General features: G+C 38.5%; 1 protein-coding gene across 6 annotated transcripts in view; it reads left to right on the top strand.

Annotated features, from left to right (window-relative positions):
• Edil3 (EGF like repeats and discoidin domains 3) overlaps window positions 1-20321 on the top strand; it is a 409108-nt gene that overhangs the window by 267475 nt on the left and 121312 nt on the right. For all 6 annotated transcript variants that reach the window (XM_013143611.3, XM_063245305.1, XM_003479468.5 and 3 more), the window contains one exon: window positions 1239-1420. In XM_013143611.3, the coding sequence (XP_012999065.1) occupies window positions 1239-1420 (182 nt within the window). The remainder of the gene's footprint in view (window positions 1-1238; window positions 1421-20321) is intronic.

Here is a 20321-nt window from a genome sequence, read left to right as displayed (position 1 = left end):
ATCTTAGAAAGTGGAAAGACATCCCTTGCTCACGGATAGGGAGAATAAATATTGTAAAAATGGCCATTCTCCCAAAACTCTTATACAGATTCAATGCAATCCCAATAAAAATACCATCAGTGTACCTCATTGATCTAGAGAAATCACTCCTAAAATTCATCTGGAGCGAGAAGAGACCTAGAACAGCAAAGACAGTTCTAAGCAGCACAGTCAAAGCAGGAGGTATCACAATCCCTGACTTGAAGTCATACTACAAAGCAACTGTAGTAAAATCAACATGGTTCTGGAATCAAAACAGAGCCGAAGATCAATGGAATAGATTAGAAGATACAACCACAACTACAAACACACTACACCACCTTATCTTTGATAAAGGGGCCAAACATGTTCACTAGAAGAACAACAGTCCCTTTAATAAATGGTATTGGAAAAACTGGTCTCCATATTCCGAAAACTAAAACTAGACCCATGCCTAACACCATGTACTAAAATAAAATCTAAATGTATCAAAGACCTGAATATTAAAACAGAAGCACTAAATCTATTGGAAGACAAATTGGATAAAAACCTTGAAGACATAGGGGTAGGTAGAGAATTCCTGAACAGGAGTCAAACCACATGGGAAATATGTCCCAGAATCAATAACTGGGATAACGTCTTATTAAAAAGTTTCTGCATGTCAAAAGAATTTTCCACCATAGTGAAAAGAAAACCCACAAACTGGGAAAAAGTTTAGTGAACTGTCCCTCAGACAAAGGACTTCTGTCTAAAAAACATACAAAGAATTTCAAAAATCAGACCCCCAAAATTCAAAGATCCAATCCAAAAATGGGCATCTGAGATGAGTACACACTTCTCAGATGAAGAAATACAAATGGCGAACAAATACATAAAAAAAGTTCATCATCATTAGTCATTAGAGATATGCAAATTAAAACCATGCTGAGATTCCATCTCACTCCAGAAAGAATGGCCAGCATCAAGAAAACCATCAACACCAAATGCTGTTGAGAAAAGAAAAGGGAAAAAGAAACTCTGCTGCACTGTTGGTGGGAGTGTAGTCTGGCGCCTCTTTGAAAGCAAAGGAACGAGAAGGTACCATGGGGAGCAACAGTTATTTCCTTAACATAGTGACTAAGACCGGATCTGTGCCCTTTGGTTCTATTTAAAGTCATTCTAGAAACATTTTGTCTGTGGTATTTCTAATCTGTTTGCTTTATTTTTCTGATTTGTTCCAGAATGTTCAGGCCCATTGGGAATAGAAGGGGGAATCATATCAAATCAGCAAATCACAGCTTCCTCTACCCACCGAGCTCTATTTGGTCTCCAGAAGTGGTACCCCTACTACGCACGGCTTAATAAGAAGGGGCTTATCAACGCCTGGACAGCCGCAGAAAATGACAGATGGCCGTGGATTCAGGTATGAGCGGGAGGACACACTTTCTGGCCAAGCACCCAAAGACAAGAAGGGGCCACTGTGGCTCTTTTTCATGGTCCCAGAATGGGTAATGCAGAGAAGGGTTAAATATGGCTACACACTAAGAATGCGAAGAAAACACATACCCCACTAGCAAGAGTTTTGCAAGGATTAGAGTGATAAAATCCTTCAGCTGTACAAACACTATCTTGAGATATAATAAGGAAAGTCTGTCTTCTGCACATGTTCACTCCCAGCATGTTAATTCAGACAGCAACTTACTGTATTACAAGAAGAAAACTCTCATCTGTTCCTTCTCTGTCTCTAAATGTGGCTTTGCGGGTTGAAAATTTAAATGTAGAATGGAGATGGTGATGCTTCCAAAGGTTATCAGCACACTCTTTCTATAAGATGCTTCTGTTCATAGTATGATGTGCAGTATTCTTATCACCCTAGCTGGGTTTTGAAAGAGAATATAACAAAAAGCTGAGATAGTAAGTATTTTCCCAGTGATTACACACGGAGTAATAACATGAAAATTGGATGCTCTGGTTTTGTTTTTTCTAAAGGGATTTTGAGTGCTTAGATGAAGTGCAGCCATAAAGGAGAAGTTGTAGAACACAAAGCTAATCGTAAGTGGTTTCTGAGAAAGGTTGTAGGTCTGGTGTGGACATTGCATGTTAATAACAGACTAGTCCCATGGATGTAGCCTAAAGCAAAGATCAGTGTGTGTATTCCTCCAGTGAGGAGGAAGAAATTGTCCTGAGAAAGTCATTTGGTGAAGATAGCTTCTGAGGGCAGCCTGGGAAGATTGATTGCCTTAGAGACTAGATGCTGAAGGAATGGTGTAATCAAAGGTGCGACATCTGAATCCGTGGAGAATGCTGTAGAAAATTGTAACAAGTAAAGATTGCTGGAGGGATTTGTTCGTTTGCTGTGCCATAGGGTAACACCAAATGTTAGGCCTTTTCCCATTGGCTCAGGGACTATTACACAGGACTTTGCTTAGCTTAGGTGACTGATCCGTTGTCTCTGTTTACTATATATTTTGTGCCAGAGAATCATGGAAATCTCTGATTTGACATTATTCAGTGTGATTTGTAAGGGTTGCTTTACCAGCATTTATTTGAAAGGAAAATTAATTTATAGCCAAGTAACTAGACTTTCATACTTTAGGAGCAGGGCTGAAATCTTTAAATGTTTCCATTGTTGAAGAAATTTTACATATCTCACAGAGATTTATTTTATCTAAGCAGTGATACATGGTGGGCCAACATTCTTGATTCATTTTATGAATTTATCTTTGAATGCATTTATGGAAATTGCTTCTTAAATTACACTTGACTTTCTGTCTATAGCCATATGTATGGAAAGAATTCCAAAAGGTAGAATAACATATCTATACAGTACTGATAAAAAACAAAATGAAGACCCAGTTAATTTTAAAGTAGATACAAAATAGAAGAAACTTATATGCAATACTTATTCCAGAGATGTTTTTAGCCATTGTGGTGAACAGCTGTATTCTGAAATGATTTGTGAAATTACAGGTACGATAAAATTTTAAAAGTTAATATTTAATGTTTTGATTAGTTTTTAATCTTGGTTTGCCCAAGTTTATTGCCTAGTTTATATAACACGTCATTTTGTCTTTCTAAGTATGGACTTTAAATTCTCTTTTTCCCACTCACAATGGGAAGATAAGCTCAGTGGTGCAGACAGTGATCATCTCAGAGAAATTTAGATTTAATAGAACTTTGCCTGTCATTTTAAGCAGAATAGTTTAAAACTTACTTTTACAGCCAGTGAGTAAATGATGCTGGTAATGATTGCAATGATAATTTGCTTTTGTTTGAATATGATGATGAGGTTTTATAGAAAAACAGCAGAAGTAAATATAAAAGGTTTTATATTACAGGAATGAGTGAAAAAGCCAAAAACTTATCACTGTTAATCATGTTCAAGTACATATATATATATATTGGATTCTTTAATACTGTTTTATTTTCTTTGTCATTTCCTGAAAAGAAAATGTTATAAATTGCATGCAGGAAGATCACATTTAAGAGACTCCAAGATGATTAATACTATACCAAATTTTCTGAGTATAAGTGTTCTTTTTTTTTTACCTTTATTAGTGAATATTTGTGTTCCCAAAGGTCTGCAATCTCTGCGGGTGTGGTACAGGGGCCCAACCCGGCTCGGTTCCTTTCCACCTGTTTCCATTCCCTTCCTCCAGCTCTTGGTCTCCTTCCTGTTGGTGAAAGACCTATCTCATTACTTCTTATTATCTGCCTTTCATTTTGCTTTCTGTTTATTATTTGAGTTTCTCATGTAAAAGAAACCAACCTAATCCTTTTATTTGTGTTGAGTCCTTTAAATGAAACATTTGAGTACTTTGCTTAAATGACGTATAATGAGGATAGTATTCGCTTAATCTTTCAGGTGTGTAATGCACACACACTAATTAGTATTCACTTAATTTTCTTCCTTGTCTTGGTAAAATGGAAATTGAAAGTGCCATTTTAAACTTTTACTCACTCAGCATGCAATTATTGATAACAGCACTGTGCTTATAATTGGTTCTGGATTTAAAGGGTCAGTACAGAAAATGCAGTTAAATGAGAACTTTTTTTTTCTTTTTCGAGATATTTCTGACCTTTATTTCTTTACTTAGGTTTTTTTCTAACTATTAAATAACACCATGCTAAGCATTTCCTTAGCATCATAGAATATATATTTCTATTGCATGTTGCATCATATGTTAGAAATAGCAATCTCACATAAAAATATAAAAAGCTTATTTAACATGTTCAGCTGATTTCTGAGTAGATACATAGGTCTGTTTTGTTGTTGCTTGTGGAAAATGCCCCACACTGCAGCTTAAAGAAGAGGCATAGTTAGGCTCAGGGCAGTTTCTGGGGTTCAGTCCATGATCAGCTGGTTCCAAGGCAGGAACATCAAGACTGAGCACTTTCTAGCCACCAGGAAGTGGCACACAAAGGATTAGCACCAGGGGGACCCAGCCTTCAAAGGCAGGACTGCAGTGACCCCCACCTCCTCCTGAGGTGTCGAGCAACTACCAGTACTTCACCTTGAGCATCAGTGGAATCATCCATAGTAAAGTCAGTGTCCCCATGAGCTAACCACCTCCCCAAGGAGTCTTTCGATCCACACAGGTAGAAAATTAAGATTAACTGACACAGGAGGATTAGCCATGATAACTATTTCTCTCTTATTTGTAAATATATATTTTTTAATTTCTATCCTCATGTATATTTTATTTTCTTTTATAACAGCTTATAGTAAACCTTGTATTTTTACAATTTTCTAAAAGGACTTTATATTGCAACTGAGATCTGAAAAGTCCCCAGAAGTCTCATACATTTGGAAGGTGGCTGGATCGCAAGACCTGTCTGCTCCTTGGTGGATTTGTCCACTGGTGACTTCACAGTTGAATGTGCTGGTGAAAGTGGGGCTTGTTGGAGGAGGGCTGGGCGTGGGGTAGCCTGGAAGGATGTGTTCACGCTGCTGGCTTTTTTGTCTCTCCTTTCCTGGTTTCTGGGAGGTGAGCTGCTGTTCTCCAGCGGTCTCCCCACTTCCACCAAGATGCTTCTGTCTTGGAACCAGGAAACCTTGGGCGGAGTAGCTGAAATTATAACCAAGTAAAACACTTCTTGGGGTTTCTCGCTACAACTCTTCTATATGGCTGAATGCACTCCAGGATTCCCCTGTGACTCTGAACCCAGCTTCAAATGCAGAGTTGAGCCTCTCTGAGGAGATCTACCCATAGGAAAGGCTACTCATGAATTAAAGTCACTCACTGCCTGTGCTGTAGCAGTTACTCTAGTAAAACTGCTTGGGTGCCTCCTGCAGGAGCACACTGGGTTGACCAGCAGCCCTTCCCGAGTCGCTAGGGGTAAGAAACACAGAGAAGCAGGAGAAAATTAAGAGTCTGAACTAAAGGTTTCCTTGTCTCTTCATGTTTATCTTCTGGGAGCTGTGTGGGATTATTATTTGGATTGGGCTGAAGGAATCCCTTATTTCCACAGTAGACACTGAACAAATTTGTTCTCCACATTTTTCCTTACTGAAAACCTCCTTGTGTCCTTGTGTTGAAAGTGTGAAATGGTACCAAGCCACCTGGCCTCATTCTGAAACCCTTTTTTTTTAAGGCAGCAATTTATGTGAAACCATTTCCATTTAGGGGTGTTTGTTGCATTTTAAAAGTAACTGCATATAAATAGATTTAATTGTAAGAAACAGAATGCATTTACCTATATTTGGATAAGAAATGAGCTCTGTTGCTCAAAGCGTGATGCATTAGCTTCAGGGTTTAACAGCTACACTCGAGTGCTGTATGTGGTTCCACTCCTTTATATGCATTGATTGAGTTTCCATCAAATCAGTGTTTTAGCCCACCAGTCAAATACGCTAGTGTAGCTACAGGAAGATATGTTTTTAAGTTGTGTAAGTTGACTTAAATTGTGTATTGTACAGTATTGATTCAAACCCAGCTCTAAACTATTCCCAACTTCTGCATTACGTTCCTTTCTCTGGCAATCCTTAGTCCTTTCCTTTTGCTTTTGTGTGAGGAGAAGAGTAGAAAATTAAAGCTTTATAAAGTAACTATTCAATCTTAGAAAAATTTTATTTGTCCATAAACAAATAGCTTAGCCTGGAGCAATGCTTTTCAAACTATACATAAAATAAAATGACCTGAAGAGCTTTGAAATATGACCCCCACCCTCAGAGTTCCCGAATTAGTGGTCAGAATAGTGGTGACCCAGATATTATCTAAGAAGAAGACCCCTTGGGTTAGTTTTATATTGGTGATCTGGAGAGGGGACAAGGTATTAGTTACCAACCTGATGGGGTGCAGAGTCTTGAAGAAAAACATCTATCATCTGGATTTGTGTCTTTTGGTGTCAGAAGCAACTTAAACAAATAAACTGAGATGTTGGAGTACAGCATCCTGGTGTGGAAATCACTTCAAGATATCACCAACCCAAAACCTGATGGTTTAAGCTGGTTTGGTGATATTTTGCTATCAACAATAATTAAATAATTAAAGGGTTTTAGAATATGTAGTTTGCCAGACAGCCATTCTTTAAATGATGTTGTTACATCTCCAGTCTTGTCCAAAAAAGTCTTTAAAGTAGAAGCACCTATTTTATACAAAATCAAAATATAAAGAAAACACCAAAAAAAATTTATATTTTAATTGCCAAAGGCAAATTTAGCATATTCAACATCTTTGAGAATGACATTAAAGAAGTTATTCTGGACAAAAGGGAATAGAATGACCAAATCACAAATGACACAGATAAATGTCAAGTTCACCAGGGATAGGTCTTCTCATACTGAAGAGCAGGAGATATGCAGAGTTAATTAGGAAGACAAAAACCTGGAAGAGGAAGCAAGTGTGAAAACATATCAATGTTAGACTGAGGTCAGACATAATGGTTATTGAAGAGTTAGAGAAAATGGCTTGTTAGTGGTCTATATTATTTTAAGTACCCATCTCAATGTCCATCACTGAGAAGCAGTCAATAAAATTTTGTTAAAAAAATGTTGAATTGTGCTTTATAGCGATGGGACCATAAGAATGGAGACACCTGAGAGGGTACAAACAGGGACTTCTCAGAGAAGGCACTTTAACTTAGATATTGGTGCCTTCGAGGCATTAATATGGTGGCTGTGGTGAAATTTCAGTGTGATTGGCTTTGGGATCCTCCTCAAGGATAGGAGAAGCACACTTGAAGGTGTGTCAGAGTGTGTCCCAGAAGGGTGGCCTTAGGGTCTACGTCTGGTCCTCAGCCCCTTCTTCTCTGTCACTGTCCCCCTGCTCTGCTTCCTGGCTATCATGAGCATATCATCTGTGTTCTACTATGTCTTTCTGCCGTAATGCCCCAGCCTTGAAACCATATAACCATGGACTGAAACCTCTGAAAACATGAGACAAATTAAGCTTCCCCTCCACTAAACTGTAGACATCATGTATTGTGTCTAGAAAAGCTGACTTATACAGTTGATCTGCTTTGTTATGTACTTGGAGAAAATCCTGGTAATGGTATCCACCAGCAAATTGGAAAAGTGAGTTCAGTGTTCTGAATAGTACATAGAAATGGACTAAGTAAATATGGCCCATGATACATCTGAGACGTGATCTTCCTGGGAATAATCCATCGGTATTCATATCCATATTCGTATCACATATCCATCATAGGTCTTGTGAGTCTCTCTACCAGAAGCATAGTGGCCTCGTGTCCTTTTAGATTTGAGATAATTGAGAGAACAACAGGGAATCCTAAAATAAAGTGTCATTTTCTCTTGACCGCATTTTCATCAGAGTAGTGCATAAGACAGTAGTTTATTGGAGACCCACCTCACAGGAGTTTCAGGAAGAAATGAACTGATCATTGAGCTCGTAAATGACTTTAATCTTTCTCTAATAAGGCCTTCTCTGAAACACTTTACTTTCACATCATGTATTGGTTACAGTTTCTTCACATATTTGTTTTTAATGTTGTTTATGCTGCTGCTGTCCTCAGAATTGATATATCTAATTAAAATCATAGCTGTTTCAGCCTAACAATGGAGTGCAGTTAGCATAGATTGCTTTATTTTGTTATGATTTTGCATCTTGAAAAAATAATAAAGATCTCCTCTTTCCCGCAAATGAGTTCTCAAATTTCTTGTTTCTATTATATACTTAATGCTTCAATAGCTTGGAATCATTTTTTTTCTGTGAGTTTACCATACGTGCATGATATTTTCATTTCTTAGATTTAAACAACTGTGTTAAACTCAAGTCCCCTTAGTTTCTTATTACCATTAGTGCCATTAGGGACAAAGTGCTGAACTTTAGAAATAGATGTGACTTTTTCTAGTGCAGATTTCCTAGCAAGAGTCCAACTCAAGCCTGGATTTGTGCATAATGGTAGTGTTCAAGAAGCTCTTTATAGAAATGGATACACAGCAGTAAAACAACAAAAGATATTTTGATATAATTGCTCAAGGATTGTAGCTTTGCCTTTCTTTCTTTCTTCTTTTTTTTTTTTTTTAAATCAGTACCGAGAATTGAACTCATGACCACACACTTGCAATGCAGGCACTTATGCCACTGAGCTAAATCCCCAGCCCCAGCTTTGCCTTTCTTATGAGTACTAACACAGACTTAGTAAGATGTACATAAACTGTGAAAGAAGAATGAATTATTGAGTATTTCTTATATAACTCTTTTAGTTTTAAATCTGCAGTATGGAAAAACCAATATTGGGCATCTACTATTGGTAGTTATTTGGATCATACAGAGATTTTTGGGTCCATTATTTTAATAGATAAAACATTTCAAATCATCTTATGTGGCTCTTTTCTGGTTAATTATCTGAACATCTGAAAAATGAAAAGCTGTTAGATTTAACTCAGCCAGCAACACGCTCTAGGGAAAGGTAGAGAACGTGCTCTGTGAGTTTCAGCCATATAGGGCTCCTCAAAAAGTATCTTCTGTCTCTATTGGCTTAGGGAGGAAAGAACATTTCAACTCTACTTGCATTAATAAATCCGTTTACTCCATGCATTTATCGATCATGTACAGTGTACTAAGCAATGGTCTAGATTCCAGCTTCTCAGGAAGAATTCCAGGCCTCATCCTTCACCCTAGATATCTATAGTTTTTTATGGCTTCTCATTCTTTTCTCATGTAACATTTGCCATGACTTTAATTGAAGACTTTCTGGGAAATTATTTTATTAAGTAAGCTGCATGAGGGCAGGCACATGGTCAGTCCTCACCAATCCCAGTTGTTAAACTTTCATCAGTATGAACATATGCTATCAAAGAATTTGGTATCCTCAAGACCTGGACTTTATTTTCTCCATGAATATGTATTAGATGAATTAATAAAACATGTAAAAGTAAATAAGTCATATTGCTTATTGTTTTGGTGTTTAAATATAATGGAAGTGAAGGATATTAACATGAGGACCTATATCCTGTTGTGTGGTTCTGAATTTAACTGACATAAACTATCAGAGATCATTTAGCCATTGTAAGGTACAGCTTCTTTATGTATAAACCATCAGCCTTAGATCTGCCCCTTAGTAGAGATTTAGACAATGGACATATAATCCAAATGGACATGTGGTCATCCAGTGTTAGACAAAAGTATACCGTCACCAATTCAACAAATGCGTATTGAAAGGTATAACTAAGACTTTTAAGTGCCTCACCACTAACTTTTGATCTATTTCCATGGTAGTAACTAGACCATTAGGTAAGTGTGTTTTGCCTCAGAATAAAAGAAATGTATATTTTCTAGCCTCCCTTTCTAATAGTGTGGCCATACAACATCCAAAAGATCAGAGACTAACCAGCAACAGTGCACCCTGGTAGTTTCATGGAACCTCATTAAGACAGGACAGCCATGCACCAATCTCCTCTCCATCCCTTCCAGTCTTCTGTTGCCATAAACACAGAGGCTGCCATCTTGGACCATGAGATCATTTGTACACGGTACACAAGAAGCTAGCAGGTACCTGGAGCCCTGTAAGAGTGACCCCCAGTGACTAGTCACGTTTACCCAAAGCAGAAGTAGCCTGCTTTCTGTTTTAAACCACGGTCTCTGTGGGTTTTCCACTCAGCTAAACTGAGTCTCACCTCCCAGGAGTCCTCAGAGTAGCAGAGTAAATCCCAGGCAGAGTGCACCTGTGCTATCCAGGTTTTAAGTGTAAATTGTAAGAGCTGTCTCATGTAAAGTGAATTTATGGGGTAAACGTATTTTTGGTTTGTAATAACAAGTGAGAGGACCTCCCAGATGAGTGAACTTAGAAGAAGAAATCACCCTTTTACCCAGACTGAACATACGTCTCTAATGACTGAGCAGGACAGGAGCTCTGTCTCCTGGGCCCTTTCTTTTGTTATCCTCTGATTCTGGAGCAGTGATCCCATGCTGGCCTGTGACCGTGGTCAGGCCACTAGTCTTGTTTGGTTGCTGATTCCCTGTTCACTGTCAGCATTCACTGATATTGTCTCTTTATGTGTATGGCAAGGCATATGTTTCCTTATTTATGGTTGATAATGTTCAGCTTTACACTGCTATTTGTTCTCTGTGTGTCTTTCCTCTTTAGATTACATGTCCTGTGTGTAATTGTCTTTTCAGCCCATGTAGTTCCCCTTGCACTTACTGGTCTCTGTAGATAATACACCACCAAAACATGCTTTCTGTCAAACTGTTCTTTAGAGGAAGAAACAGAATGTAATAACAATCAGATTCTCCTGTTAAAAAAAGCTGTTGTGACATCATCGAAGCGGGTGCCGTGAAGATTGCCAGAGTGAAAATGTCTGCATGTGTTTCAGTTTGGCGGGAAGAAGAAAGCACTTGGATTGCAAATAGCAGAGTGACCCAAGAAGGGAAAAAAGTGTACAGTTTATTTTCTGAAATGCCACACAGAATTTAGTTTGCCCAACTTTGAATGCTCTAATAATATGGATTAAGTATTTTGTTAGTAGACGTTTTATATCACTTTAAACTGTGTAAACTTAAGAGTTCTGGATACATAATTTTAAATGCAAATATATAAAAGTTATAAATAGTTCTATTCACTTTTCATAAAACTAACTGCAAATCTGAAATTACAGATGTGATTTTCTGTAAATAAATGTAGTCAGTGGTACCTTGAGGTAGCTTTTGATCATTAAAAATAATTTGTTTTCCAAAATCAGGTCACATGCTGATGGAGTTACAAAAATAAAAGAATATATTCTTTTCCTTAAAAATAATTTGCTTTTCAAAGTTTAGAAAATGCCAGATAAAATCTATGTTGATTCTTAGGAGAAATAGAAAAAAAAAAAACCCTCAAAAATATTATAATCTATGAAACTTCATCAAAAATATTCTAAAATGATGACACATATTTTATTTTCACAAATTTTATGTAACTTAATGATTTACTCTATAGAATTGTTTGGTACTGTCACTCTGAAAAGATATAAAAATATTATCCTCATTACTAAGTTGTGGTGAGTGGGTATTATATGGAAGGGTATTGTTTAGAAAAGTAGAGGTTTTTTAGTTTTGTGTACTTTTCTCCTAGATTCCAGTAAAGCATAGATCCTTGAAATTTTCCATTATCTCCCTTCAATCCAGGGAACAGGATTGTCCATTTTGTTTCTTTTTATTAACAAAAAGAACAAATAAAATAGTTACCATGTGTATAATAGCAATGAGGAAGAATAAAAGATACATGACCTGGAATGGGCTAATCTTTGTGAATTAAAGAATCATTTAGTTCATTTGCTATTCATTTTACTTCTATGTTTGTAAAGGACAAATACAACTTTCCTCTTCCCTGGAAACGGATGGTGATGATGATGATAACAATAGTGAGTGCTATAGGAGGATAGGAATCTAAGAGATACTGTTGCCTTGGTTACTCAGAACCCAGTGAATTAGACGGTGTCTCAGTTCCTCTATGCTGATGGTGCCATAACTGCCTGCAGAAGACCAGGAGAGGTGCCCAGGGTCCTGCAAGCTGGTGTGGCGACTCAGCCAGGTTCCGAGCCAGGTTTTGCAGGGGATGATACCTGGGCTCTACAATCCTCCTCTGGCGGAAGACACAGGATTTCCCTTTTTATCTTCTTTTAATATCCTCTGATCCCGACAGGAAGCTTGGGTCTCAGTGTTGTCTTATTGCTGACCAGCACCAAGAAAAGTAAATCCTCACTGTCCACCCTAAAAATAGAACAAGACCCCCAAATGGAGGCTTTGCCTGCTGGTTTTGATCTTCCCAGTGGTCTCATACTGCCACCAGTAATACTAACCACCCAGAAAGAGTGAGAGGTCCCAGATTCACTAAGTGTATCCAGCCCCAGATGTCCATTTACCAAGGAAAACTAAGGCTTCAAATTTCAGGCTGTATTTCTCAGTAAATATACTTAAAGTGCTTCAATGAAAAATGTAGGATGTTTTATTTTCATATTTATTTAAAGGTAATAAGATATTTAAGTGTAAAACCTCTATAGTCCATTGAAAGACAATGCAGATATTTAATGAATCCCTCTATAGAAGCAGGTAATCAGTTAGAGGGATTAGGTATTACCTCTTCCAGGAGAAGAGTATAGACTGATTTGTTTTCGGGTGGCATTTTAAGAGACATTAAAATTTTGCCATTGTAGTTTTGATTTTAGATACCCTATTAAAATTATTCTCAATAGATTAGATAACCTCACTAACGGAAGTTAATACATTCCCAGCAGACACCTTTAGGGATACACCAACAACTTAATAATGAAGAGAAGCAGTCCAGCAACTGTTCGTCTGGTTTTCTTCTTTCTTTTTTTTTTTCTTTCTTTCTTTCTTTCTTTCTTTCTTTCTTTCTTTCTTTCTTTCTTTCTTTCTCTCTCTCTCTCTCTCTCTCTCTCTCTCGCTCACTTTCTCTCTTTCTTTCCTTCTTTCTCTCTGTCTGTCTCCCTGTCTCTGTTTCTCTGTGTCTCTGTCTCTGTCTCTGTCTCTGTCTCTCTCTCTCTCTCTCTCTCTCTCTCTTTCTCTCTCTCTCTCTCTCTCTCTCCCTCCCTCCCTCCCTCTCTTGTTACTTATTGTGGTACTGAGCAGTGAACCCAACACCTGGCTACCTCCTCTCTCCATTTTATGTTATATTCTGAAGCAGAATTTAACTCAGTTGTTAATTTGCTGAGGGCTAACTTAACTAGCAGTCTTCCTGCGACAGCCGCTCAGAGCTAAACTGTAGGTGGTGCTACCACGCCTGGCCTTGCTTGTCTGTTTATACCGTTTTCTTCAGTTACACACTTAAATTCTCAAGAGAAACCATGAAAGATGAGTCTTTCATGCTATCCTTCTAGAACATATGCTGAGATAGCTTAAGCAACAATGCAATGCAATGTCGTTCCTACTGTATTTATTTAATTTTATGTTTAAAATGCAAGTGACAGAGTATTATTATTTAGATTAAATGAAATCAGAAAATAAAGGGTGAACATGCTACTTGAGAGCACCAACGCATGTTTATTCCAGCGCCATCCCCTCCTCCCAGTGAGCCCTCTTCCTCCCCTCTTTCCTTAATTCACTCACGTTACAGAACGGAAGAAAACTGTATCTTAGAAAGCTTGCCACCTTTTGAGTGGGAACATATGTTTGCTTTGCAGACTTCTTTTATCTTCAGTGCATAAAAATGAAGAGCATCACCGTTTCCTGTTTCCCAGAAGCACCTTTTAACATTTTATTATGTGAGATTTGTTTCTGTCTTGAAGTGTAATTGATCCCAACTCACCATTTAAAACTTCAGGGCACTTGGTGCCACTACCAATAATATTTTCATGCGTGGAGGGGTGTGGAGTATTCTCACGACAAGCCTGGAAGCTCATCTGTTGACAGTTTTTGTTTGCATGCTACAAATCATGCAGCAGGTGAGGAAAACTGAGAAAGCACAGAGTGTGAGAATGACTGTTCCCCTGCTAACCCTCCACTTCCCAGGATAAGGATGTGATAGGCACCAAATTCAGTTTTAGCGCAGGCCAAGCAACTGAATATTTTGTTTTTATGTGCCCTTTCTGGTGCACTGATAGCTGCTCTCAGACACAGTCACTTTGAGGTCTACTTAAGAAAGGGGCCCAGATAGAGGCCAGCATTCACCAGAGCCCTGCAGGATGCTCACACCTAGTGTACCTGGGCCACCTCTCAGAGGTACTGCAGCTGGCTGTGACCCTCTGGATGATGTTAAGCTGACAGCATGTCCGCACTGTCACTCTCTCTATTTATTTATCTATTTATTTATGGTGGAACAAATCACAATGATTTTTATTTTTTTGATATTTGTCTTTTATTGCTCATTTGTTCCTCAGAATGGGCCAACCCAGGGATTAAGAAGACCAAGCCCCTCCCACTCAGTCTCCTTGTGTCTTTTGGAGCATATCCTCTGCTCCAGAGACTGCCCACTGAGGGTGTGCTTTGCTTTAGGGTAGTACCTCTGGGTTGGTTTAAAAATGACATTATCAAGGGGCCTTTATTTGCATTGTTTTGAATGGTTTTTTTTTTTTTTTTTTTTTTTTTTTTTTTTTGAGGTATTTGTGCCCTGGTACAGACATTATTTGCTTTTCTTACTCTTCTTTATTCTCAAGCTTGGGCATCTGTTCTTTGTAATATACTGGGAAAATAGAGCTCTTTATGTATCTTTGCTTTTTTTTTCATTTGTTTATTGTTATTTGTTTTGTTTCTTTTGCATGCATCTGTTCAGGTTGATAGAATTTTATAAACAATTCCTTTGATTTTTCTTCATTAGTTGTAAATCATAGCCCAGGAAGAAGATAAGAAAAACCCAAAATTCAGAGTAAGTGCACTAAAACATACCTCAGATGAGAAGTACTCGTGTATGAGGGTTCCGACCACCCTGTGCACCGCTCCATATACCTGATGCGCAAGCTCCAGTTCCAAACCCGAGCGGCCTTGGTTCAGTAGTGAAACTGCGGATAAGTGGGCACGCACAGGTATCCGACCACCAGTGAGGACCACCAGGGAGTGGATGAGTGCAGTCCAGGGGAAGCTGGGCAGAACAGATGGAAATTCCCAGGAAATGCTTCTCCCACCCCAAATTCCTGGCGGAAACCACAGTGCACGGCTGCTAGTGTGCTTCTCCTGTCGCCTGCTATTTGGTGAATGGGGCATTAAGCTTTAACTGGAAGATCTACCAGGTGCAAGGGTCAGAGAGAGAGATCACAGTATCATGCTTTTGTGTCTGCGCTCCTTCCCAGCTTTGCATCTTCAAAGAGGACATGCTTTTCAGGTCCTGTTAAAGGCTGGTCCGCGCTCAGCTAGGGAACTTTTGGAGCCCTCTTGTCTGCAGCTTCAGAATTAGTGCTTGGTAATTAATACAGATTTTGATGTAAAGAAAAAAGCATTTAAGTGGCATGTTCATGATACCTGGATGAACTGTAACAAAGCGTGCATTATTAATGCTTCAGTTTTTGTTTCTCTTCTTCTATATGTTGGTAAAGTTATTCAAGTATAAAATCCTAGATGTGAGTGACTTTTCTATCAATAATATAGATTTGGTTCAGCAATGTCGTTTTGAGGTTTTCTTCAAAAAGCTGTTTCATATTTCCATAGAAAAAATTATTCTTTCTCAGTTGCATTTTATGAATTAAAGAGATTCTCCAACCTTTTTCCACAGAGAATGACTTCCAAGCTCTTTGGGGATACCTGCAGCCACAGATAGTGCTGAACCCTAGATTTATGCACAAACTTCATTTTCACCATGCAAACATACCTTTGATGAAGCTTAACTTATTAAGTGCCATCAGAGAGTAGATAATTGCAGTAAATGGAACAATTGCCACACAACTGCAGAAGCTATTTAAAATCTATGAATTCTTTAGTTGTGGAATGTTGTATCTAATACGTTCAGACTCCAGCGGTCCATGGCTACCTGAAACCTTAGAAAGTGAAGCAGTGATGCTGGGGCTCCTACGTGTTTAAGTGAATTGCCCAATTAGAATAGCAAACACAATTTGTCTTTGAAAATACAGCTTTTGGGAAAACCCAGAGCTGACTTTTGTACTGTGCGGTTCAGGTGTCTGGAACTCAGAGGGTGGGGGAGTCAGGAGCAGTGTGAGAGGCAGCGAAGTGTGCCTGGCACGGTCACCACTGATGGGGGGTTCTCTATGGGACCCACTGTAGTCTCGAAGACTGTGGATTCAGCCGTGGTTAGACCGTGTCTGTCCGAGTTGCTCTTTCCATCTGGAAACACTGGAACTGCCTTCCTTCCTACACTTTCATGACACCTTCCACCAGCCCAGCCTCTGCAGAAGGTGATCAAGAGGCTTCAATGAAATGCTTTATATTAAGAAGATAATGTGAAAAAAATTGTAACATTTTGTGGCATTAGGAATAGAACCCAGAACCTCCCCCACTGAACTTTACCTCCTGGTCTGTTACTTATTTTATTATTTTTATTTTAATTTTTATTTAGACCCACAGTCTGGCTAAGTCACTAAGTTGCCTCGGCTGGCCTCAACTTCTATTTCTCCTGCCTCAGCCTCCTAGATTTCTGGGATTGCAGACCTCAACAAAGTTCATGGGTCAAAGCCTGAGGCAACCAATGTTATCTTCCAACTCAGATTCCAGTAGCAAGTAATAATCAGTCAGACTCTGTGGATATAAACCCAGGTTCCCACTGCACTCTCTTCAGGTTTGAAGAATTCACTAGGGTCACTCACAGAACCCAGGGAAACACCCAAATTTACCAGTCTGTTGTTCTTGGAAGGGTCACAGAGAGACAGACAGATGCAGACGTGCCTGGGTGAGGGACCAGGAGGCAGCATGGACCCCTTTGGCCCTCTTTGCTCCCTCACCCTCCAGGAACTTCGTGTGTCTTTTTGAGTTTTCATAGAAGCTTCAGCATGAAGCGGTGCTTGCATCATTGGACACTGAAGTCCAACTCTCCCTTTATGATCTGTCCCCTGCCTGGAGACTGGGAGCTGGGGATGAAAGTTCCAACCATGCAATTGCTAGGCAATTCCCCTGGCAACCAGCATCTTGAGACAGAATTGCTCCTATCACTCTGAGAAGCACAAAGGACTTAGGAGCTCTGTGTCAGCCACTTCTGTCACTGAGGAATGTCAGTGGGCTCCAGAGCTCTGTGTGAAGACGCAAGTTCAGAGGCTCCATGTGAGAATGAGATTCTCCTGCTACCCCACGCACACTACTCCATGCACAGGGCTTTAGATCTGTGTCAGGAATCTGGAGAAGAAAGTACGTGTGTGTGTTTGGGGTGAGTGTGAATGTACACACATATATATACACATCCATATATACTATTTGCACACACATACATAAGGATATGAATAGTCTTCTATGTAAGATGAAAGTATCACAAACAATAGCAATTTATAATTTTATGCAAAATAATTATCTCCAATTATATTTTTACAAAAATCACGTGACTTTTTACTTCAGTGTAAAGACTGCTGTGATGCTCAAGAATTCTCATTTTTTAACATCAGTTGCAGTTTCCTTGGTCTTTTTTATGCTTGATGAAAATGTGTCCCTCATCTGAGCACAGACTTATGCTTCTTAGACACACTAGCAGCTGACTGCCTCATGCTGAATTATGGGCGAATCCAGTGAGAAAACACACATCACTTTCATCCTTTTGTGCAGATTCTTTTATTATTTCCTCTTTTACCCTTTGTTATTTACATAGTTATACAGGGCCCTCACCTTAAAAAGAAACATTAATACCTTTAAAAATCTCTGTGCCCTATTCTGTAGTCTTTTTAAATTGCCTGACTTTTTCACATAGTAAAATGTGCTCATATGCATAATGATTGCTACATAATATAATTGTATATGAGCACTGTGTAGCTGTATGGTACTCTAATGTGACATTCTGTCAAATCCGAATTTCTAAAATGGCAACTCACAAGCTATTGTTTGTGTGTCTGCTGTAATAACTACAAAGTAAATGACCATTAAATATTTCATTATAACTTAATTTTCCTAAAAGTAAAAGTTCTGAATCAAGCATTCATTTTTCTTCCTAATTGGTCTCCAACTGACAGTGATTTCTAGCATTTGTTCAAAATGGAAATTGTTTTTTCTTTTTTTGGTTTTACTTCTCAGGCATTAAATTTTTTTAAGAAACTGAATTCTCTTTCAATAAAATAAATTGAGTATTTCCTATTGGTACATTCTTTTGTATTTTACATTGGCACATTTCTATTTGTATTTTACATTTGGATTATTTTTGTGAAGACACTAACTTCCATTTAGACACATGCTTTAAACCCACTAAGGATTTCTCAACTTCTGTTCACCAGTTTGAGGTAGAAAAAACAATAGGTTCTTTTGAAAGTCAGTTGCTTATTTCAGTCTTTGCCTTAATATAACCACAGATAACTTTAAGTTTGCATTAGTATCTAAGTTTCTTTGAAATGCTTATACATGCTGTCTTACCACAGGAAGCAAGTCTGGGAGAATACTTCTGTAGCTACTCGTACTTGTGGCTGATGACCATACTTATAGGGTTGGCCTGGAGAAAGAGGAGTAAATGAGAAAACAAGTGATTGTCTCACTGGTCCATGGAGCACTGACCTCACAATCCACCCCTTGATTTCAAGACACCTCATCACCAGCCTGATCGAGATATCTTCTTATGTAACCTTAAGTCACCCTCCCTTCCTCACCTTCTTCCCACCCTCTCCCCTTACATGAGTACAGCCCATGTAGCAGACTTGATGAGTAGCCTTTCATCCCACCTTCTCTATGTTTATTCACACAATGATACAGATTTTATTCTGCCCTTTTTCACACATTCTTATGTTTCTCAGATATTCACATGTAAATCCAGTGGAACATTTCGATTCCTAGAAAGTATGTTCATCACATGTGACTTTTCTCTCACACACATACATACATTTTATATTTTAAGTCTCCATTCTTCTGGAGGTATCTTCTTAAGGTAGATCCTCTTTGCTAACATATAAAATTATAATAAATAGGTCATGCATTTGCCCTTGAGCATTTATGCAAAAACTTTTCAGAGATAAATAGCCAGAAGTTAGGTTGGTTAGTTTTACTAACAGATGAAAATGACTTTGTCAATACAACCTCCACCATCAGCAGCAGAATACTATTATCTGACAGTCATTGTCATAATCTTGTGTTTTTGTTTTGCCCTTCTATTCACTATAACTTTCTATTTCCTTATTAAGTTTCTGTCGCATTACATAATAGTGCAAGTTTAGCTATCACCTTTTTATTTCCTGTGAATTGCCTTGTAATGTCCTTTGCTTGTTTTCTACTGGTTTTTAATTTCTTTGATGTGTGTGTGTGTGTGTGTGTGTGTGTGTGTGTGTGTGTACTTTGCAAGAGAAACCTGTATATTCCACATCAACTCTACTTGCAATTCATGTATCCTTGTGGAGAAAGGAATCTAAAAGCTTGGCTCAGGAAGTTCATGAGTCAACACTATTCCATCACTTCTAAGAATGTCTGGCATATTCACTGTCTGGAAATCTATGTGGCCATTACTTGCAATGGTGAGCGGAATTCCTCACGCCTCAGCACACATCAAGGCAGAAGCCCGATACTAGGCTGCACTGGGGATTAGTGCATCATCTCTACTATGCATAAAGACAAGAATTTCTGATTGCTTTATGAATGTCCTCGATGCATCAGCAATGGTGACAAATGTTCCTAAGTGCTAGTCCTGGTTGGGTCTTTCTAAGCTATGTGGTGAAAAGGAGGTTTTGCAAAAGGCACTTCGCCTGGGTACTGGATTGTGATGCTTCTCTCTAGGAAGAGCACATGTGAGATTGTGGGGATTTCAGTATCAGCATCCTCCAGAGTCTCCCTTTTTCATGGTGTCATGGTTATGTCAAAGAAGAACAGATGGAGAAACTGTAGCTATTCATACCTAAATACTAATCAGAACTTTTCTTTAGAAAGAACACATGTAATTCAGCATTCTGGAGGCTGAGGCAGGTAGATCACTTTGAGTTTGAGACAAGCGTGGGCTATAAAGTGAGTTTAAGTCCAGCCAGGACTGTGTAACAAAACCCTGTCTCAAAAAGACAGAAAAAAACAAAACAGAACCAAAACAAAAAACAAAGTTGTCAGCTACATCATGGAAAACAACTGACAATGTTGGCTGCTGTGATAAAATTAGAAATTTCAAATGAAAAGTAGAACTTTAAAAATTACATGAGTGTGAGTTTATCAGCTTTCAGTAAATAAAAACTTTCTGAATAAATCAGTGGTGATGTTAATTAATGTGTTTTTTAACAGTACTTAATAAAATGTGCCATCACTCGGGGAATACACATAGCTCAGGAAGCCGGTGCTTTTTTCCTTGCGGATGTATGAGATTTAAAAACAAGCATGGGAAAA

Source organism: Cavia porcellus, unplaced genomic scaffold (genome assembly GCF_034190915.1).
Source record: "Cavia porcellus strain 051 isolate PalLab524CR breed Dunkin Hartley unplaced genomic scaffold, mCavPor4.1 scaffold_2, whole genome shotgun sequence".
NCBI lineage: Eukaryota > Metazoa > Chordata > Mammalia > Rodentia > Caviidae > Cavia > Cavia porcellus.
This window is presented reverse-complemented; position numbering and strand designations above follow the sequence as displayed.